Here is a 23,047-nt window from a genome sequence, read left to right on the forward strand (position 1 = left end):
CCTTTTTACCAAGGTTGTAAGTGAATAGTGAGGCAAGTCAATCTCTTTCGTTGACCAAGGCCATATTTGTTCCAACCCAATTGACACATAGATCCAATGCGCTGGTATTATTGTTAACTTAGGTTGAACATTTTGGATGCTCATTGAGCAGAATATGTGATGAAAGTTACATGAGACTATACATTAGTCCTCTTCGAATCTTCATCACACATGGGTACCACAATCTAGCTAAATAAATGAAGTGACGTCCAAAGAAATCGGATTTGGTATCATCGGGAACAATCAAACAGCCTTTGAGAACCACTCGCCTCCTCAACAATCAAACATCCAAAGTAGTGTTTCAGACGCAGTAAAAAGTTAGGAACATTTTCTATGTCCATCACACCAACACCATCATCGCTCTCGCTTCTTATCCGACAGATGTTTCAGCAGATCCGCAGTAAACTGCTCCAAGTTCTTGCTTGACGAACCAGTCGGAGTCACCGCACTCTTGACCGCCTTCTGAGCTCCCTCCATCTCCTTCCTCAGCGCACCGCCTACTTCTCCCATCAGGCTGTCGATTCTCCTCGACACTTCCGCTCCCCTCACCTCACCGATGCTTCCGACGTCGATCCCTATCCTCAGGTCCTCCACCACCAGCTTCCGGTTCGTTGGCTGGTCCGCCCTCACCGGGAAGCACAGCATCGGCACCCCGCACCACATGCTCTCCAGGATCGAGTTCCACCCGCAGTGCGTCAGGAATCCGCCCACCGCCGGGTGCAGTAGGACTTGCTTCTGACGGCACCACGGCACCACCATCCCCCTCCCTTTGCATGCCTCGATGAACCCCTCGGGAAGTGGGCTGGCCTCCGAGCTTCCGCTTCCTGGCCGAATCACCCATATGAAGCTGAATTTGCTGCCGAGGACTCCGTAGGCGATCTCGTCCATGTCCCTCTTGCTAACCCGGGCGATGCTTCCGAACGAAATATAGAGCACGGAGCGCGGTGGCATGGAGTGGAGCCACTGCGAGCAATCCAGCTCGGGCCATAGGCTGGTCGCTGCCCCGCCTTCGCCGGAGGCGGGAACGATGGGCCCCACGGCGTAGAATGGCCGCTCCTGCTGCAGCGCCCCGATGACCTCTGCTTCGAGCTCCTGCACCGTGTTGCACAGCACGAAGTCGGCCCCCTTGGCCTCCTCGAATACCTTACCGACGTTCCTGAGCACCCGCCATGACGCCTCCGGCGAGTGAAAGAACGACACGAGGTCCGTCGGCTCGATGGACGGCACGCCGGGTATGTACATGATGGTATCCTTGCGAGTCTCTGTTCGGTCACCATGAAAAAACATGAAGGTCGATCGATCCATCACGAAGGTGAGTGTTCGTCGCAAAGGATGTATACCAACCTGTAGGAGAACCAAAGTGGCCATTTTCGACGAGGAGGTGCACGTGGTAGTAGATGGCGAAGACAAGCGCCGCCTCGGTCCAGAAGGAGACATAAGGCAGCCCAAACTTCTTGGCCAAGGTCGAAGGCCACACGTTGAAGGTGTCGGAGATGAGGACGTCGATAGGGGGCTCCGCGAGCAGGAGCTTCCGCATCAGCTCTTCGACATGGGAGGGGAGCAGGTGGTAGAAGGCATCGGAGAATTGATCCCGATGCAAGGTCCTATCGAAGGACACGGGCAGGCCGTCGCTCACGAGCTCGGAGCGGATGTCCATGCCCATCGAGCGGGCGTCGGCGAAGACCTCGTGGCCGTCAACGGACACGGCACCAGATGCGGCGCGCTGGTGGTGGAACGCCTCAGTGGTGACGAAGGTGACGATGAAGCCCCTGGCGGCGAGCTTGACAGCGAAGTTGGCGGCCGGCGTGAAGTGGCCTTGGAAGGACACGCTCACGAAGAGGGCGTGGTGCTTGGTGATTCCCTCCGAATCGGCCATTTTTCTTTTACTGTTTTTGCTGTGAAACCTTGCGGACGGTGACCACCTGCACATCACTCAATCCAACATATTAAATATAAATTTCAAATTAGATTCTTTCGAGGATAAATTATTCAGAAAAATCTTCAATAATAAAGGTTCAATAGCGCCTTTGTATTTGGTTTTTAACTGGGCACCGTTTTATTTAAAATATCAAAAATACTCCCAAAATTGGTTTGATTCTTTTTATTCAATTGAGAAGCCTAATTCAAATCTGACCAATGGAAGGGCTGGTTCTGTTCGGTCATGATTGCGGTCTAGTTCAAATGGATTCGGGTTGGATAATGCAAAGCAAATTAAGTCAAGTTTGAGTCAAATGATAAATGATTTATATGATGGTTGCACCATACTAGTGTAATTGGCAATGATTAGCGATCCTCTCCCTCCTTTGCTCCTCTATAGTGGTGGCATCCTTCTCTCTCTAATGGCTATCAACTCCTCTACGATCTCCGACAAAGAATGACAATGACAAAGTCATATGTTTCTCTCCAGTATTTGTGAAAAGCGACGACATCTCCCCTGTTTGGTGGTGGCAAACTCTTATGCTGCTCTTTGATATTTGTGAATAGCGGTGGCATCCTCCTCTCTATAGTAATGACAAACTCATTTGCTCGTCTTCGATGGCGTACTCCTATGCTCCTCTCTGGTATTCACATCGGTAGCGACCTCATTACCTCTTTGGATACCAACGGCAATGTCTTTGTCGATGACGACATCCTCTCCTCCTCGACGATAAACTTCTCTTTTAAAACAAATGAATTTTTTTTTGAAACAATTGATCTCATTGATGCAAGTATGTGTGCTAATCTTATTGACATTGTGATACTCTTTACTGGTTTTCACATTGTATAAGGGCTTAATCAGTTTTTGGTAAAACAAGAGAAGATTGATAATCTAAAACTAAAAGAGGATTTTTATTGGTAAATTTTTTGTTATTGAGATATCAACGTGGTGGGTCTAGATTAGTAAACTTAGTGGAAGTATTCAAGAGAAGCATTGTTATATTTGCAAACCTTCTAGGATTATTATTGATAATTTTCTATTGTTCATATTGAGCTTTGAGCTAATTAATTCTTATTCTTAGTTACAATGAAGTGTGAAATTATTTATAAATATAGTTTTCTCATAGAAGAAGTAATATTTGTTTTAGTGATTGTAGACTTTTGTTAGAGGGTTTACAATTCTTATCTCAATTGACGAAATTGGATAAACAACTACTGCATATTTTGCCTTATGAAAATAATTTATAAAAATTAAATATTTAGAATAGTCACATTCTCAAACTTTTTTCCTATATTTGCTTAAACTTTAGATATAGATACAATGTCTCCTATTTATAATATTTAATTTTACATATAAACAAAATGACGTTCTTATATAGATCCCTTCAACTTGGGGGTAAGAAAGCATATCAAGGAGCTACCATAGATAATATATATCATAACTTTTGATTTATATTAATCATTATTAAGTTATTTATAAATAATGTATTTTTTTTTCAAGTGTAAAGTCAAACATACCTCACTTCATCAACCCCTCCATCATCCACACCTGCCTCACTTCAACATCCAGTCCTATATTTCCCCCTCTTATGTCACCCCTTTAGTTGCCACCCCGTCACCTTCTATGTAATATATAGTTAATAATCATTGTTACACTAACCATTTTAGATGTTTTGTTTGTTAATCTATTGATGGGAATTGATGTGACATGATATATATTTCTCCTAAGTTGTGTCATCTTCATGTTCTTATAAGGACACATTTTTGTCATATAATAAATATTTTTAACAATTCTATGTGTTGATATACTCTATATAGTATTTTACAATATTGGATAGAGAGATCCACTTTTACTTTTGGCAGTGTCCCAATTAAGTTTAGGTCGAGCAATGTTACTATGATTTGGGAGTTCCCAACTGTAGATAAGTTATAGATGTTGAAGTAACAAGTTTGGGTTATATATTTGAGAAATACTTTAGAGATCAGCTTCCTAGTAAATAAAATATAGATATGATGTATAGGTTGGTGTTTAGTGATAATGATATTGACATTGTTGACTTTTGTTGATTATATATTTTACATATTTTTATTTTTTGGTCAAACAAACTATACTTTATCCCTCGTGTTACTATCTTATGTTGGTGATTCGTTTATAAACTATAACTGGGTGATGACTTTATATTCTTACTTTGTCATTAAGATTTCCAATGGGTATTTGTATAAAGAAGTAGAAGCTTCAGGGTGGCACCACGATGATTGAATATTTGAGAGGTTGTGCATCACTTTTGATTATAAGTCGAATATTATTTTTCTATGTACATATGAAAAGGTCAATACTGATAAGTTTTAATTCTTAATTTTGCTAAGCTTTTGATAGGTATGGCTATATATGTTTACATCATCCTATTATCCTAATCATCCATGGCTATAGAGATAAGTTCCATTAGTAATTAGAATATTATCAACTTAAGATTCGATAATTGAAAAAGAGATAATTATTAACTTAGGAGTTCATTTGGAAATACAGGCATATTCTTTATAACTATTATATATGCATGTTATGCAGATATATTAAGTGCTCACCCCAACCACTATTCAGTCTCATCAACTATCGCTTAATATTATTGATATATAATAATTTAAAATTTTTATTTATATATTTAAAATATATTATTCAATATATTAAACTATATATATGATATACTATCATGGATAAACTTTTAAATAGGATATTTGATGTAATGTTTATGTATGTCCGTCACTTTTGGTATGTTTATTCTTTGTACAATATTTAGAGGGACGGTCGAAGACTTAATAGTCTCATTTTAGTTAAGTTGGTGGCCGCTTTAGGCTTGTAAATAAATGTTATGTCATATGGACACGTGTGAGAGATTTTCGATCTGTAATGGACCATTTTACCCTTTGTTGTGCAACTATTCAGAGCTTGTAAAGTCTGTTTGTAATTTGCATTGTCTATGAAGTGTTTTCAGAAATGTTTGTTTGTGGATCCCAAATGAGACATTTTCTCTAACCAATTTTCTCTTTTGTGGGTCCTAAGGGACATGGGAGGCTTCGGGGAGACTGACCTTTGCAGACGGACACGTAAGGGTGCCGTAGGACTTAGGCAAAACCAGCTAAGTCCGTGACAGATGGTATTAGAGTGGGACAAGCACTCATAGAAACACTTAGCATGCAAACGTGGGGGACCTAGCGGGGTTGCGTTGAGGGCAGTCAGCACACGCACGACCGTTTTGGGGAAGACGGGCATGGAGATGTAAGGAAAATGAGTCGCTCGGAGGAGCGGGCACCTGACATTGACATTCAGAGGAATGGCCAACCTTTTGCACAAGAGGCACTATGAGAACAGACAAGCTTGGAAGAATGCGGAGCTCACAAAGGTTGGGATGGCTGAGTTTGAGATATGGCTCAATGTTGACAATTATACTTGATGGTGCTCAAGGCAAGCGAAGCGCTTGGTAAAGGATGAGACCATCCAAGGTGGAATGAGTTACTCAACGACCGAAGGAGTTATGCATAGCTCATAGAGGCAAGAGGAATTGCTAACTCAAAGAATTCGATACTCATGCATGGGCTTGTATGCGGACGATGGAATGTTCACGGCCATCCCAAGGCGACCGAAACTCGGCGCTATAGAGCATTGAAACTTTCTTTTCGGCATATGAAGGATACGTCCGTAGGAGGCTAAAGTGTGCAACGAGTTCAGCATGTTGCTAGGCCTTGAGTGGTGCAGCGGGGGCTGTATTAACGTGGAGTCGCAATCTAGCAAGTGTGTTTGTACGAGGTAAAACAATGCATAGTTTGTTCAGCAGATCGGAGTAGTCCAAGGGGATGGTGGTCTCTGAAACGAAGAGAGATGTTGCTCCAATGTGACAGTTATCCAGGAGGGATAAGTCTCGGCTCTCCAGAGGGAGAATCATGTGGGACGGACCTCACATGTTGAGGAGGAGTACCTCAACAAACAACAACTCCACAAAGCTCAATGGATTAAGAAATCGGCGAGGAGTCGTCGCATGATCTCGCTTGAGAGAATGCATTGGTGGATGCATTGCGAGATCAAGTGGGGGAGTGACCCAAAGCAATACAAATGAAGGCACACTTGGAGTCGATATGGAGATCAGACTCAAGGGAGGGCTTGTTGAATCTCGGATTTTGATGATGAAGTCAATTGTTATTTGTTGTCTAATGTATGTGTTGAGATAAGTGTGCAGGATTAACTACGATGAAAGTAAGACATGCAGCAGGAATTACGCCGGAGTCATGACAATGATCACGTTGGGAGTTCGAGGGCTCGACGGAAATTCAGACAGTCGTTGGAGGTTCTGCGGGAACAAATCCGAGAAGTCCAGAAGCTTGCCAAAGGAGCTCGTCAGAACTTGCCAAGTGGATCGTCGCAATCCAGGAGTTTGTCGGAAGTCCGCAGGAGGATCACCGAGGGTTCATCGGATGATCGACGGAAGTTCGCCGGAAGAAGCGAGTGACGCACCAAAGCAAGCTACAGAATATGTCTTAGGAAATAATCGTAGTTAGCACTTTGATTAAGTTAGAAATGGGAGGTGATCCCATTAGCTTAATCCTGGGGCAATTGGGCCCCTGAAGAACTCAAATTGGGTCGAATGGTTCAACCCATTCGGACCCAGGTTGCTGTGGGAGGTGCAACCGCCCAGGCAGGGAGGTAGCACCGCCCAGGCTATGCCTCCCAGCGAGACTGGGCGGTGCAACCGCCCCAGCCAAGAGGTGCAACCGCCCAGAGGCTCAGTCTTCGAGCTCTGCTAGGCGGTGCAACCGCCTGAGCTCGGTCCTCGAGCTCTGGCAGAGAGGTGCAACCGCCCCTAACAGAGGTGGCACCGCCCACAGGCTCAGTCTTCGAGCCCTGCCAAGCGGTGCAACCGCTCTAGTCAGGAGGTGCAATCGCCTGATCCCGGAATTCCAGGATTTGATCGTTTTGAGCTCCAAATTTGAACTGGGTTGGGGCCTATAAATACCCCACCCATTCAGCACTGAAGAGACACAAGACCTACACCGAATTCTTGATCTTTTCTGTGATTCTAAGAGCTCAAATTTGTGTAAAGTCCAAAAGTTCTCCTCTTTCTGTTCTTCAAGTCTTGAGTTGTAAAGAGAGGAGAGAAAGGTTCTGTAAGGGTTTTCTCCTAAGCCCGTCAAAAGGAGTGAAACTGTAAAAGGGCATTTGGCCTTCGCCTATTGAAGGAAGGCTTCTAGTTGACGTCGGTGACCTCGTCGGTGGAGGAAGCCAAAGTGGAGTAGGTCAAGACTGATCGAACCACTCTAAATCTCTAGTTTGCTTTTATTTTGAGCATTTTATCATTACTGCAAACCTCCTACATAGCTACTACTCTCTGCGCTTTTACGAACAAGTTTCTAAGTTCTGATCTTTCCAAATCTGCATTCAAACGTAAATCGGTGTTTTCGTACGATCTTTACATTGCAGCTTACATTTACGTTTTGATTCTATTTATAACTGCAAACTGTCTTCTGCGCTTTTACGAACGAGTTTCTTTGCAGTTTACGTTTACATTTTGATTCAGTTTTTAGACGCAAACTGCACTTAGACGCAATCTGCGCTTAGAAGCAAACAACACTTAGACGCAAACAGCGCTTAGACGCAAACTGTGCTTAGACGCAATCTGCGCTTAGACGCAAACAACGCTTAGACGCAAACTGCGCTTAGACGTAATCTGAGCTTAGACGCAAACTGCGCTTAGATGCAAACTGCGCTTAGACGTAATATGAGCTTAGACGCAAACTACGCTTAGATGCAAACTGCGCTTATACGCAATATGCATTTAGATGCAAACTGCATTCAGACGCAAACTGCATTTAGACACAAACTACGTAAACAACGCCTAGACGCAAACTGTGTTTGGACGTAAACTGCACTTAATCATAAGAATCGGCTTTTGCATCAAAACAATTTTTATCAAACGAACACAGCTTTTGTTTTTAATCGCTGAAAGATTTCCGCTGCACTAATTCACACCCCCCCTCTTAGTGCACTTTATCCTAACAGGGCTGACCCGTGGAATGGTGGGCGCGAGGGCCACCATCAACCCAATGCAAAAACAAGGAGTGGAGCAACTTGGGTGTAACTTGGTGAAGTACCCAAGCCGCATGAAGGGAGCCAGCATAGAAGATGGAACATGGAGCGGAGGCATAGTGCTTTCCTTGGACAGAGGTCAAGGATATGAACTCTTGCAGAGGCAAGAACAGGATCATGTTGTTCCATGGGTCATTCATTTTGATGGAGCAGACTCATCTTACATGGTGCCAAAGACGAATGGAGCTTCTGGGCACATGCACCTTATCTCGGAAAAGCATTTGATGGAGGAACTAAGACGACTCAATTTGCGGAGGCGAAGTTGGGTTCAAAAGGCCTTAGCACGGGGCAAGAGGACGCAAAGGTGGGTACTCTTGAAGAATATGCCACAGTGTTGTCATTCAAGTTGTTATAAAGGAGGCAGTGCGCAGCGAAGATTGTGCTGGTAGGGGTAGAGGCCCAGGATCCAGACAATGGTGCACTAATTGCAGCGAAGTCGGGGGACTTCGGGAGCTACTAGGCGACGAACTGTCCTAGAGCGGTGCTTCATCTTGGTGTGACCCAAGAGTGGGTGGATGAAGGTCGATTGCCAAAGGAGCGAACAAAATTGAAGGTGAAAGAGTCAATGCGATGTATTGGCAGAGGCCACATATGAAGGGTTTATAATTTGAGTTCATCCCATAAGGATCAGAATGCAATAGAGATATCACCATGAGGCGATATGGTGCAGCGGATCGTGGTGGAACAGTCCCGTGAGGGACTAGATCATACGGAGGTATGATCGGGAGCTACTGGAAGCTCCACTTCGGTGAACAACAAGATGGTAAGAAGGGCTATGGATTCAAGGAGTGAAGGTCATAGTACCGTAGAGGCGGGTCTTCCGTGCATGCATCAGATGAAAACCTTGGTTATCAGCATATGGGGACTATGTTCCACCAAGGGAAAAGTTTGAATGCAAGTACCAGTGAGTCCCATGGGAGGGACTTGATCATATAGAGGTATGATCGAAACAGCTTGAGAGTTGGACTGCTCCAGAGCTCATATTCGCTTAAGGGAGCCCAGCAAGTCAAAAGACAAGATTGAGTAAGCGAACGTTGATACCAAGGAAGCTAAGGAGAACAGAATCAGTGCAAACCCTATAATGTGATGGCAGAGGCCATGCATGAGAGTTACAATCTGTCTTTCCATTGACCAAAGGGAGCTACCTAGAAAACACAGAGGTGTTAAAGCAAGGGGTCGAAAGGGGCGAGGAAGCGATGATGAGTCCAGAGGGACTTAGCTACCCAAAATCAAGCATCAGTTAGAATGGAGGTGGACTTAGAGGAGTGCCACAGAGACATATCTACTGATCGTGAAGAAAAGGGATGCAGATGCGAGGCGACGAATAGTAGTGCCATGGGCATGGCAGCGCCATGGTACCGTAAAGGCGGGACTTCCATGAAAGTCATTGATCCCTTGCTCTCATGGAGGGAGAGCGCTTGGTCGTGAAAGGGGACGAGGAGATAGAGCATGTAGAGGCAAACTCCAAGTACCGAGACAAGACTGAAGGGCAGAGGATAAGGAACTTCGTAAGACCGGTGTCAATGAGTTTCTCATCAAGATAGCTGAAAGTAAAGGACTTCGGGTCATGCAAGAGTGCACGACCAAGGAACAAAGTAGGCAGTACGTGGTGCTGTACCTTCGCTACTCAGGGGAGTAGGCGACAGGGTTAATTGAGAAGACGGTACAATCCCAGAGGCGACTAAATCTATTAGAGAATTACTCCAAGTTGGGGTGAAAACTTTCTGCATTCCAGAAGTTTGATGACATTGAGAAGGTGAATCACAGTAGCTAACTCATCGCAAGGAGTACAAACACTTCAAGTGCTTCAGAAGTGTGAGCAAAGAGCAGGCGAAGGCTAGTAACCAGCTCGATGCATGGAGTACAACCTCGAGGAGGCGGGCGAAGTTAAGTAACCTTTGCCTTCTCAACTCTTAAGAGAATGGGCGAAACCGAGTACCCCAATTCTCTTATCTACCCAGCAAAGGAGCTCTGCATATGTTCAAAAACCCTTCGAAGATAATGAAATATAATAGTTGTCAAATCCTCACCAACGGTAATCAGTGTTACTGAGAGTAGATTGTCCACTTCATTTCCCAACGAAATGCCAATCAAAAGCAGAAGTGATGTGAACCTACTTGGATGTGACAACTAAGTGAAAAAAGAGTCAATGAGCAAAATTTTGTGGAGGAAGGACCCAAAATTTCAGAAGTTTGCGAGACGATGCTTGTTAAAGCTCCAACAAGCATCCACCCAGTTCGAACAGCATTAGGCATTTGAGAGACTAGCGCAGTAAGGATGGTCTTTTCCTTCATTTGGAGGATCCGCAGAAATCAACAGGGATCAATACAGCTCAGCCAACCCCACACTAGAGTCAGAGTCATTGGCGAGTTTAAGCAGCATGGCAGATTAAAGGTTCGACTACTCAAAAATAGCAGCGGAGAGTAGCTGGGAGCCAAGAGGCGCATTGTAGCTAGAGCAGAAGATTGAAGACTCAGCAAAGGCGATGAGTTGTAGTATCGGCAAAGGCTTCAACGAGGACGTCGAAGGAATAAGTGGGGGAGAATGTCATGGACAAACTTCTAAACAAGATGTTTGATGTAATGCTTATGTATGTCTGTGACTTTTGGTATGTTCATGCTTTGTACAGCATGTAGAGGGACGACCGAAGGCTTAATAGTCTCATTTTAGTTAGGTTGGTGGCCGCTTTAGGCTTGTAAATAAAGGTCGTGTCATGTGGACACGTGTGAGAGATTTTCGATCTATAATGGATCATTTTACCCTTTGTTGTGCAACTGTTTAGAGCTTGTAAAGTCTGTTTGTAATTTGCATTGTCTATGAAGTGTTTTCAGAAATGTTTGTTTGTGGATCCCAAATGAGACATTTTCTTTAACCCATTTTCTCTTTTGTGGGTCTTAAGGGACATAGGATGCTTCGGGGAGGTTGATCTTTGCAGACGGACACGTAAGGGTGCCGCACAACTTAGGCAAACCAGTTAAGTCCATGACAATACGTTGGTAAAGATCAAGAATATACCAAGTGTAGGAAGAAATAAAATAAAATAAAATTATTATAAAAGATACTTGAAGATCATTGACTTTGCCATCTTGTGACCCTAAGCATAGATGATTATTCATTTGGATCCATCTATTCTTCCATAGTGCATTACGTGACATCCTATAATTGATCAAGGGCTACTCTATCAATAGTCCATAGGTAGCATAAGCTGAAAATATATGGAGCCCTAAAACAAAACCTATATTTCTTTAGGAAGAGAAAGTTATTTAAAGAATTTTAAAATAATAGAGTTAAGTAGCAGAACATCTAATGATGAACTATGTTGTTATATAAATTGTTTAACAATATGATATCATCTTGGCAATTTGATTAGTGTTGTTGTGAGTTATTTTCATCTGTTTGGTTTGTAATTATTGAATAAGTATTTCTATTATGATTCATTATATGTGGTTGTGATAGTTCTTACTTGTGTGTGAATTTAGAATGTTTTCTTTTTGAAATACGGTGCTTTGGGTTGAATTTGTGATCAAGTGCAAGCTGAGTGTAATGTGAGTATAACTCTAAGTAATCTTTCTCAAACCTATCCAAATTTTCCTATAATAATCCTAATATGATCTAATAAGTTTAGTATCACTTATCCTAATTGTTTTGAATTTATGGTGGCTAATTGTCCAAATATGATGCTTTTGATTGAATCTGTGATCGAGTGTAGCTCGAGTGTAACTTAAGAAATTTTCATTAAATATATTAAAATTTTTTTATAACTATCGTAATATGATTCTAGTATGTTTAGTATTATTTTTCATAATTTTTTTTTTTATTTTAGGATGATTAATTATCAAAATAGGGGATTTATGTTTTGAATTTGTAACTTGAGTATAGCTTGAGTGTAACGCGAGTGTGACTCGATAAATTTTTATAAAACCTAACCAAACTATTCTATAATTTTCATAATATGATTCTAGTATATTCAGTATCACTTTTTTTTTTTTTTTTTTAGGATGACTAATTGTCTAAAGAAGATATTTATGTTTTGTATGTATGATCGAGTACAACTTGAGTGTAACTCAAAATATTTTCACTTAATGAAACTTTTCTATAAATATCCTAATATGATTGTAGTATGTTTAGTATCATTTGTTCTAATTTCTTTTAACTTTAAGGTGATTTATTATCCAAATAGGAGATTTACATTTTGAATATGTGATCTCGAGTGTAACATGTGTATAACTCGAGTATAACTCAAAAAAATTTTACCAAACCTATCTAAACTTTTGTATAACTATCATAATATAATTCTAATATTATTATATTATTTTTTATTTTTAGATAATTTTAAAATATTCAAAAAAGGGTATTATAGTTTTAGACGATACTATCACTTGGTCAGGCGCAATGTCATTACCCATAGTCAGTAGACCACTAGATATAGGTGGTACCATTGCTTACTTAACTTGAGTGTAACACAAATAAAACTAGAGTTAAATTTAACCAAATTGATCGAAACTTATCTACAAGTGCTATGACATGATTGTAAAGATAATTAAAATTATTATTTTTTATAATTTTAGTGTATTTAATGGAATTTGACACTTAGCGATTGGAATGGCAAATCATAATTGTATCTAATTCATAACTCAAGTGTAACTCAATTAAAGAATATCATAACTAAATTAAAATCCACTTCAAAAATTAGCAAAATGGTAACATCAATTCAACTAAAATGTAAATATAACAAAGATTGTTAAATAATAACTTCAGATTCAAAATTAGCAAAAAATTACAATGTTTCATAATGTTGTGACACATTTGCCAAAAAAATTATATAGATATGCTTGTATATGTATACTATGCATAAAAATTACCTTCTATAGCCGATGTAAATAATAAAAAACTAACAAAAACTACGCTATACAAAAAGATTGAAGATACAACGTTCCTTTACATTTGATAACGTCAACTTGTACAACCGATGTAAATTTGCATGACCATTGATTGTGATCTAATTGTTGATATATTGAACAACTCGTAGGGATCGTCGTTATATCTTGATTCTATTATTGTTTTTTTTCTTTCTGACCTAATAATGATTTGATGATGCACTAAACGTTGGGTCAATGTAGTCGGCACTTCAATGACACTGCGAAGAATGATGTCGTGATACTATAAATACTTCACCAATACAATGGTCAGTCATGTAACGATTCAGTAAAAGTACATAAAAACTAAATGGGGTTATAACGATGAACCATTAATCACTAAGACTCCGTAAGACTTTGTTGACGGTAGATGATGACTCTATTGGCCCACCAATGACCTCGGCTCAACAACCAACCACAGAGACAACCAGGGGGAAGGTGGATATTTTGTTGACGGCAAAACGATAGTGACGTCCTATCCCGTTGGTGACACTAATGGTAACATTTTACCTGTCAATATTGATCGTGACCACCGAGGCTTAGTGGAAAGTGAGCCCAATCTCTTGCTCCGACAATGGACCTTGCGGCCACTAACGCTCGTCGAGATGAAGACGATGACATTCTACCCTATCGAGATGAAGACGATGACATTCTACCCTATCGATGAAGGTCATTATGACTACCGAGGCCAAGTGGAAAGACGTCGACTATAACTTTTTTGATTATTAGATTAGGGAACAATATTTCAGTTGCCAAATGATGACCAATGACAAAAAGGTTAGCAACGACAACATCTTCGATGTTTTTGTTAAATTTATCGATTGAGGTATAACGAGATAATTTAGACTAAATTGAATAAATCAAATAGTTAATTTATTTTAAACCGATCTGATCTAGTTCATATGAAAATTCAGTTAAAAAACAGAGTCAAGCAGAATCAACTGTTGTTGTCTATCCTTATTTGATTTATAGAAAATATTTTGATCATAATATAAAAAAATACCGTTCATAAAAAAACGATAAATGGAGACAGCATCTGATACAATGACCGAGGTCAGAGTATACAACTCAACTTCCGAGACTTGTAACAAGTACAGCCACCATCGAAATGAATTGTAGATCACCGGCACTACAAGGTTCAATCATGTATGTCGACATGGTTTTGAGAGAGATGAACACGAGGAGACATCATCACCATGTCTTCGTCGTCTCGGATGGTGCGAGTTAACGTCAATAAGACTTTTGGGACGGCACGTGTACATTCAACCACATGTTGCATTTGACTCTTTCGATGCGGCGGGGAAGCTTCGTGGGGCCTTCGTCGAATTGACGTCAATAATACTTCGGGACCGCATGTGTCCCTTCAACGGCGAGTGCCGCACATGGCTTTGACCCTTTCCGTGTTGTGTAGTGGAGAAGCCTCGGGAGTTGGTGGCCCCCTGGTTGACGGTGTTACTTAAATCTATCCCATTGATCTAAATTTGATTTCTTTTAATCGAATTGGGCCGAATTCGACTGTCAAAATCAATATGCAGATAGTGAAATTTATCGATATTCTACACATTATGATTTTGTCATGGGATGACGATGACAACAGGAGGTTTAGATGCTCGAAATTAAAATAAGTTCAAATACGAAAATAATTATTTGAATTGGATTCCAACTCAGTAACCGAGTAATTATTTCAATTTAGGTTTTTATTCACTTCTCAATCTCATTATCAAATTATGAATAGTCCTCTTCAAATCTTCATCACATCCACAATAACAACCACTAATCCATTATCATGGGAACAATCAAACATCCTTTTGAGAACCACTCGCCTCTTCAACAATCGAACATCAAAAGTAGATCCGCGAGCAGCAAAAAATGAGGACATTTTCCATGTCCATCACACCAACGCGTCTACTGCTCTCGCTTCTTCTCCGACAGATGTTTCAGCAGATCGGCAGTGAACTGCTCCATGTTCTTGCTTGACGAACCACACGGAGTCACCGCACTCTTGACCGCCCGTTGAGCTTCCTCCATCTCCTTCCTCAGCGCACCGCCTACTCCTCCTCCCATCAGGCTGTCGATCCTCCTCGAGACTTCCGCCCTGCTCACCTCGCCGATACTTCCGACATCGATCCCTATCCTCAGGTCCTCCACCACCATCTTCCGGTTCGTCGGCTGGTCCGCAAACACTGGGAAGCACAGCATCGGCACCCCGCACCACATGCTCTCCAGGATCGAGTTCCACCCGCAGTGCGTCAGGAAGCCGCCCACCGCCGGGTGCAGCAGGACTTGCTTCTGACGGCACCACGGCACCACCATCCCCCTCCCTTTGCATGCATCGATGAACCCCTCGGGAAGTGGGGTGGCCTCCGAGCTCCCGCTTCCTGGCCGAAGCACCCATATGAAGCTGGATTTGCTGTCGAGGACTCCGTAAGCGATCTCGTCCATGTCCCGCTTGCTAACCTCGGCGATGCTTCCGAACGAAATATAGAGCACGGAGCGCGGCGGCATGGAGTGGAGCCACTGCGAGCAATCCAGCTCGGGCCATAGGCTGGTCGCTGCCCCGACTTCGCCGGAGTCGGGACCGATGGGCCCCACGGCGTAGAATGGCCACTCCTGCTGCAGCGCCCCGATGACCTCCACTTCGAGCTCCTGCACCGTGTTGCACAGCACGAAGTCGGCCCCCTTGACCTCCTCGAATGCCTTACCGACGTTCCTGAGCACCCGCCATGACGCCTCCGGCGCGTGAAAGAATGACACGAGGTCCGTCGGCTCGATGGACCGCACGCCGGGTATGTACGTGATGGTATCCTTGCGAGTCTCTGTTCGGTCACCATGTACAAACATGAGAAGCTCGATCGATCCATCACGAAGGAGAACGTTCGTAGCAAAGGATGTATACCAACCGGTAGGAGAGCCAAAGTGGCCATTTTCGACGAGGAGGTGCATGTGGTAGTAGATGGCGAAGACGAGCGCCGCCTCGGTCCAGAAGGAGACATAAGGCAGCCCAAACTTCTTGGCCAAGGTCGATGGCCACATGGCGAAGGTGTCGGAGATGAGGACGTCGATGGGGGGCTCCGCGAGCAGGAGCTTTCGCATCAGCTCCTCGACATGGGCGGGGAGCAGGTGGTAGAAGGCATCGGAGAATTGATCCCGGTGCATGTACCTGTCGAAGGTCACGGGCAGTCCGTCGCTCACGAGCTCGTAGCGGATGTCCAAGCCCATCGAGCGGGCGTCGGCGAAGACCTCGTGGCCGTCAACGGACACCGCACCGGAGGCGGTGCGCTGGTGGTGAAAGGCCTCGGTGGTGACGAAGGTGACGATGAAACCCCTGGCGGCGATCTTGACGGCGAAGTTGGCAGCCGGCGTAAAGTGACCTTGGAAGGGCGCGGCCACGAAGATGGCGTGGTGCTTGGGGATATCCTCCGATTCGGACATTTCAGTGCTGCGAAGCTTTGCTGACGGTGATCACCTGCACATTTCTCTACCTGCTGCTTGATAGTGGTGGGTCTCCTTTCCGTCCTCCAACAGCGTCATCGATGGCGTTACTAAGAGGAGATGAATCAGGACCTGCGGATATAGCCATTCAGATCAGATCAGAGACACTTCAGCTGCCGAGGAGATGAATCAGATCCTGCGTTCCAAGGAAAACGAGAGGTCATTTCGCAGGTTCAATCATGTATGGCCACCTCGCGGACATGGTTTTGAGAGAGATCAACACCTCGAGACGTCAATGGCACGTTTCTCGTGGTCCACATGGAGCCTCTGTTGTTTGCTCGGATGTACATGGAGACGAAGTGTGAGTGATCGTCATGTATACTTTGGGACAGCCTGTGCACCTTCGACAGCGACTACCGTATGCCGCCCCGTGATTCGTGCCATCGGTTCGTGTCAATTAAGTCTATCCATTCGATCCAAATTTGATTTCTTTTAATCGAATTTGGACGGATTCGACTAAAAAAATCAATACGCAGATACCGAAATTTATCGATATTCTATAAACTGATTTTATTAGGGGGATGACGACGGCAAAGTAGGTTTAGATGCTCGAATTTGAAATGAGTTCAAATAATTAAATTAGATTAAGTTCAGTAACTAAGTAATAAGTTAGATTTAGGTTCTAAATCACCTATCAATCTCATTACAAATATGATTCTATGATCTTGGTGAGGTTAGGTTTCCAATATAAGCTTTGGTAAGTGAATATGATATATCACTGTTATATCAATGTTTTATATGTTACAAATATATTATATGAGATTTAAATTTTAAAAATATTAAAGGTAGAATGATGATATATTTTTATTATACTAAATAAAAAACATATTTCATTTTGATCTTTGGAGAAGATGAGTAGTAAGAATGACTACATATCTCTATTACATTAAACAGAAAACCTAGTTGATTTTGAGTTCGGAGACAAAGCAGGTAGAATGACCACATATTTCTATTACGTTAAACAAAAATTCTATATGATTTTGATTTTGAAGAAGAGGAGTAACAATAATGATATATTTTCATTATATCAAATGACATATAACATTAAACAATATACATCACACTTTTAACATTTGATTCCCATAGATAAAGAAAAGGTGAGATATGATCTGTATTCCTTGGGCAGAACCAAAGATCAAGATGAATAAATCCTATTTATTGATGTGGTCCATCGTTGCTACATCCTATTGATAACACAATCGAAGGAGTTGAAATCTATTTGAGGCATATTTCAAGTATGAGTTATTTACTTTAATCTTTTGATGAATTATGCTGAGTAGTTCATACTTAATTATATATTTCTAGTTTTGTTTAGTATATTATTTATTATAACATATGCTAACCTTCATCCTATTTCTTTTTTATTCTATGTCTCATGAATATAAATTATGATTCAATAGTTCTTTGAAAAAATCAGCATTATCTAGAATGGTAGGTCCATCATCTATTCCCAAGATCTTTGTGGAATGAGAAAAATGCAACTTTGAAGGCATGATTGCTCGAGTCGGATGATGACAAATTATCATGTCTAGTTTATTCGGGGGATGGCCACTTGACGAGGAGCGTAAGCCACTTGACAGATGATATGCGGAGTTCTATTCCATGATAACTTCCAAGTCACTTTCCTTTCTAAGTCACTTCCCCTTTTCTTCGTGAGTATCAAGAATATCTTTATTCATACGTCCCATATCCACATCCTTTTAGTAATAAAAATCTCATCCTAAACTGTATAAATTTCTTCCAAAGCATATGACTTTCTAGATGTATAAGATAATATCTAAACATACGGATATTATTATTGTGGGAAACAACCTTGAGCCGTGGCCTCGGGGCCGACACGGTTCGGTTCGGGTCCGGACGATGGGGATCTCCCTGGGGCGTTCCTCGAGCTCGCTGAGGTGGTCGGGTGCGGCGTCCGATTGGGACGGTGTGGCCGTCTCCTCCGGGCAGGAACTCCTTACCTGCGTGTCTAGCGGGAACCTTCGGCTTCGCACCTGCGCAAAGGTCGGGCCGGAGTGCTCGGCCCGACCCCTCCGACGATCAAGTTAGAGGATATGGAGGAGGTTTCGGATGAATAAGTGTTTTTGTGTCTCCCCCTCCCTCTCTCTCTCTCTCTCTCCTCCTTTCAGAGTGCGAGGGTATTTATAGGGAAGCTTACTATTTCCCGATATGCCCGCTTGCAGGGGGCAGGCTGATAACGTTTGACATTGGTGCTGGCGTAGCGTGAAGAACTGAGCCTGCGTAGGCGTTAATGCGCCTCGGCCAACGTTCTGGTTCGTTTGACACACCTGCGTGGCCAGCCCACCTGCGTAGCGTGAAGTGCTGTCACGTCGATCGAGGCATGAGGCTTCATCTGATGTTAGTCGAGTCTTATCTTAATTACTATCCTCATCATATTCCCCCCCGGAAAGAAGCTATGTGTCGGTCGTTGTAACGGGAGTCCGTGGCATGGCTTCTGCTTTCAGGTGGGCTGGTCGTGCAAGCGCGGTCTCGGGGAGCATGGAGGCGAGGAGCACGACGCAGGCGGGCTGGCTGCGCAAGTGTGTCTCGGGGCATGGAGCCGAGGAGCACGACGCAGGCGGGCTGGCCACGCAGGTGTGTCTCGGGAGGCATGGGGCCGAGGAGCACGACGCAGGCATGCTAGCCGCACAGGTGTGTCTCGGAAAGCATGGAGCCAAGGAGCACGACGCAGGTGGGCTGGCTGCGCAAGTGTGTCTTAGAAAGCATGGAGCCGAGGAGCACGACGCAGGCGGGCTGGCCACGCAGGTGTGTCTCGAGGAGCATGGAGCCGAGGAGCACGATGCAGGCAGGCTGGCCGCGCAGGTGTGTCTCGGGGCATGGAGCCGAGGAGCACGACGCAGGCGGGCTGGCCACGCAGGTGTGGTCTCGGGCATCATGCGGCCGAGGAGCACGCGCAAGTGTGGTCTCTGGCATCATGCGGCCGAGGAGCACGACGCAAGCTGGTAGGCCGCGCAGGCGTGGTCTCGGGCAACATGGCCAAGGGACATGGCTCAAGCGGGTAGGTCGCACTGAGGTGGACTCAGGTAGTCCGAGGGACACGACTCAGGCGGGCAGGCCGCGCTAAGGTGGACTGGTAGTCTACGGCCGAGGGATACGGCTTAGGCGGGCAGGCCGCACTGAGGTAGACTCGGGTAGTCTACGGCCGAGCCGTGTAGATTCAGAAGGGTTTAGGCCGGGGCTAACCACGAGCTGGGAGGTGGTCAGATAGATACTGAACCTTCGCTCGGAAGAGACTAAGGCAAGGCTTAGATTTCTTTTCATGAGGACTACATCGAATAGCCATCGAATAGCCATTGAAGAAGAGGAGTAACAATAATGATATATTTTCATTATAGCAAATGACATATAACATTAAACAATATACATCACGCTTTTAACATTTGATTCCTATAGTTAAAGAAAAGGTGAGATATGATCTGTATTTCTTGGGCAGAAACAAAGATCAAGATGAATAAATCCTATTTATTGATGTGGTCCATCGTTGCTACATCCTATTGATATCACAATCGAAGGAGTTGAAATCTATTTGAGGCATATTTCAAGTATGAGTTATTTACTTTAATCTTTTGATGAATTATGCTGAGTAGTTCATACTTAATTATATATTTCTAGTTTTGTTTAGTATATTATTTATTATAACATATGCTAACCTTCATCCTATTTCTTTTTTATTCTATGTCTCATGAATATAAATTATGATTCAATAGTTCTTTGAAAAAATCAGCATTATCTAGAATGGTGGTCCATCATCTATTCCCAAGATCTTTGTGGAATGAGAAAAATGCAACTTTGAAGGCATGATTGCTCGAGTCGGATGATGACAAATTATCATGTCTAGTTTATTCGGGGGATGGCCACTCGACGAGGAGCGTAAGCCACTTGACAGATGATATGCGGAGTTCTATTCCATGATAACTTCCAAGTCACTTTCCTTTCTAAGTCACTTCCCCTTTTCTTTGTGAGTATCAAGAATATCTTTATTCATACGTCCCATATCCACATCCTTTTAGTAATAAAAATCTCATCCTAAACTGTATAAGTTTCTTCCAAAGTATATGACTTTCTAGATGTATAAGATAATATCTAAACATATGGATATTATTATTATGGGAAACCATCTTGAGCCGTGGCCTCGGGGTCGACGCGGCTCGGTTCGAGTCCGGACGATGGGGATCTCCCTGGGGCGTTCCTCGAGCCCGTTGAGGTGGTCGGGTGCGGCGTCCGATCGGGATGGTGTGGCCGTCTCCTCCGGACAGGAACTCCTTACCTGCGTGTCCGGCGGGGACCTTCGGCTTCGCACCTACGCAAAGGTCGGGCCGGGGTGCTCGGCCCGACCCATCCGACGATCAAGTTAGAGGATATGGAGGGGGTTTCGGATGGATAAGTGTTTTTTGTGTCTCCCCCTCCCTCTCTCTCCCTCTCTCCTCCTTTCAGAGTGCGAGGGTATTTATAGGGAAGCATACTATTTCCCGATGTGCCCGCTTGCAGGGGGCAGGCTGATAACGTCTGAAATTTGTGCTGGCGTAGCGTGAAGAACCGAGCCTGCGTAGGCGTTAATGCGCCTCGACCGATGTTCTGGTTCGTTTGACCAAGTGCTGTCGCGTCGATCGAGGCATGAGGCTTCATCTGACGTCAGCCGAGTCTTATCTTAATTATTATCCTCATCATATTCCCCCCCGGAAAGAAGCTATGTGTCGGTCGTTGTAACGGGAGTCCGAGGCATGGCTTCTGCTTTCAGGTGGGCTGGCCGTGCAGGCGCGGTCTCGGGGATCATGGAGGCGAGGAGCACGACGCAGGCGGGCTGGCCGTGTAAGTGTGTCTCGGAGCATGGAGCCGAGGAGCACGACGCAGGCGGGCTGGCCACGCAGGTGTGTCTCGGGAGGCATGGGGCCGAGAAGCACGACGCATGTGGGCTGGCCGCACAGGTGTGTCTCAGAAAGCATGGAGCTAAGGAGTACGACGCGAGCGGGCTGGCCGCGCAAGTGTGTCTCGGAAAGCATGAAGCCGAGGAGCATGACGCAGGCGGGCTGGCCGCGTAGGTGTGTCTCGGGGAGCATGGAGCCGAGGAGCACGATGCAGGCGGGCTGGCCGCGCAGGTGTGTCTCGGGGCATGGAGCCGAGGAGCACGACGCAGGCGGGCTGGCCGCGCAGGTGTGGTCTCGAGCATCATGCGGCTGAGGAGCACGATGCAAGCGGGCAGGCCGCGCAGGTGTGGTCTTTGGCATCATGCGGCCGAGGAGCACGACGCAGGCGGGCAGGCCGCACAGGCGTGGTCTCGGGCAACATGGCCGAGGGACACGACTCAAGCGGGCAGGTCGTACTAAGGTAGACTCAGGTAGTCTGAGGGACACGACTCATGCAGGCAGGCCGCGCTGAGGTAGACTCGGCAGTCTACGGCCGAGGGATACGGCTCAGGCGGGCAGGCCACGCTGAGGAAGACTCGGGTAGTCTACGGTCGAGCCATATAGATTCAGAAGGGTTTAGGCCGAGGCTAACCGTGAGCTGGGAGGTAGTCAGATAGATACTGAACCTTCGCTCGGAAGAGACTGAGGTAGGGCTTAGATTTCTTTTCACGAGGACTACATCGGATAGCCATTGCGGGTGCTTGACCCCTTCTATGGAGCCCGCTGCCGAAAGTCGTCCCTTCTCCTTACGGCCGCCCAGGCCTCCACCGCGATGTACTAGTTAGTCCGTTGGAGCATCTCTGGCACCGTGGTGGGGGGTCGCTCCACAAGGAACCAGAGAAATCTGGAAGGTCGCAGGCCCCTTATAAACGCCTGCACCAACAGAGAGGGGTGAGTGTCCGGCAAACCCCGGATTTGTGTGGCAAAGCAATCCACGAAATGTGAGAGGGGCTCGTCCTCCCTCTGTTTGAGTCTGATGAGCTGTGCCACAGACGGTTTCAACCGTGCATAGGTCACGAAGTGGAGCTCGAAGTCCTTGACGAGTTGGTCGAAGGAAGCAATCGTTCTGGTCTTCAAACCGCCATACCACGCGTGGGCCGGCCCTCTTAGAGTGATAAGAAACGCTCTGCACATCAGGGCATCAGAGGTTCCGTATAGTGCCATTTAGGCGCGAAAAACGGCTACGTGGTCCGTTGGGTTAGTGGAGCCATCGTAAGGGTCCAGAGAGGGGAGCTGGAAGTCCGGGGGGACTGTCAGATCCCGTATCTCGGGCGTGAAGGGAGACCCTTAGTGTGCGTCCTCCCCGAGCTCTCCCTTGGACCTGCGAACCTCTTTCTGCACCTCGTCGAGTCACTGGCTAACGAAACGCAACTGGGCCCGTAGGGAGTCCGAAGATAGTTCCTCGGGTTCCTGGTGGCTGCTCGGGTTTGCCATCACTGGATCCCCGAGTGGGGCCGGTCGGACCTGAGGCGAAGTGGGGGGCTCGGGAAATGTCATGTGGGCCCGAACGGGCGCCTTGCGTTGTCGCTGTGGTTCGATCTCAGGCGGGTGCTCCGGATGAGAAACGAGCGGGATAATGGTTTTCACCATTTCCATCAGAGCTCGGACTTGACGGGCGAGGTCCT

General features: G+C 45.0%; 2 protein-coding genes across 3 annotated transcripts; both read right to left on the minus strand.

Annotated features, from left to right (window-relative positions):
- Nucleotides 1-249: 249 nt before the first annotated feature.
- Nucleotides 250-1,970, minus strand: LOC135634964 (UDP-glycosyltransferase 86A2-like). Its single transcript, XM_065145737.1, has 2 exons — nt 1,384-1,970; nt 250-1,301 (listed from the first exon to the last, which is right to left on the minus strand). Exons 1-2 carry the CDS (start codon nt 1,967-1,969, stop codon nt 394-396), a joined length of 1,494 nt encoding a protein of 497 aa, XP_065001809.1. The 5' UTR covers nt 1,970; the 3' UTR covers nt 250-393.
- A 12,792-nt stretch (nt 1,971-14,762) lies between these two features.
- Nucleotides 14,763-16,764, minus strand: LOC135637170 (UDP-glycosyltransferase 86A2-like). 2 transcript variants are annotated; one of them, XM_065149674.1, is made up of 3 exons: nt 16,721-16,764; nt 15,906-16,633; nt 14,763-15,821 (listed from the first exon to the last, which is right to left on the minus strand). In XM_065149674.1, the coding sequence occupies exons 2-3, from the start codon at nt 16,435-16,437 to the stop codon at nt 14,911-14,913; spliced, it is 1,443 nt and encodes a 480-aa protein (XP_065005746.1). In that variant the 5' UTR covers nt 16,438-16,633; nt 16,721-16,764; the 3' UTR covers nt 14,763-14,910. The 2 variants fall into 2 exon arrangements, with proteins under 2 accessions (XP_065005746.1, XP_065005747.1); XM_065149675.1 differs by lacking the exon at nt 16,721-16,764 and having other exon boundaries at nt 15,906-16,650.
- Nucleotides 16,765-23,047: the final 6,283 nt, after the last annotated feature.

This window comes from Musa acuminata, chromosome BXJ3-4 (assembly GCF_036884655.1).
Source record: "Musa acuminata AAA Group cultivar baxijiao chromosome BXJ3-4, Cavendish_Baxijiao_AAA, whole genome shotgun sequence".
Taxonomy (NCBI): Eukaryota; Viridiplantae; Streptophyta; class Magnoliopsida; order Zingiberales; family Musaceae; genus Musa; species Musa acuminata.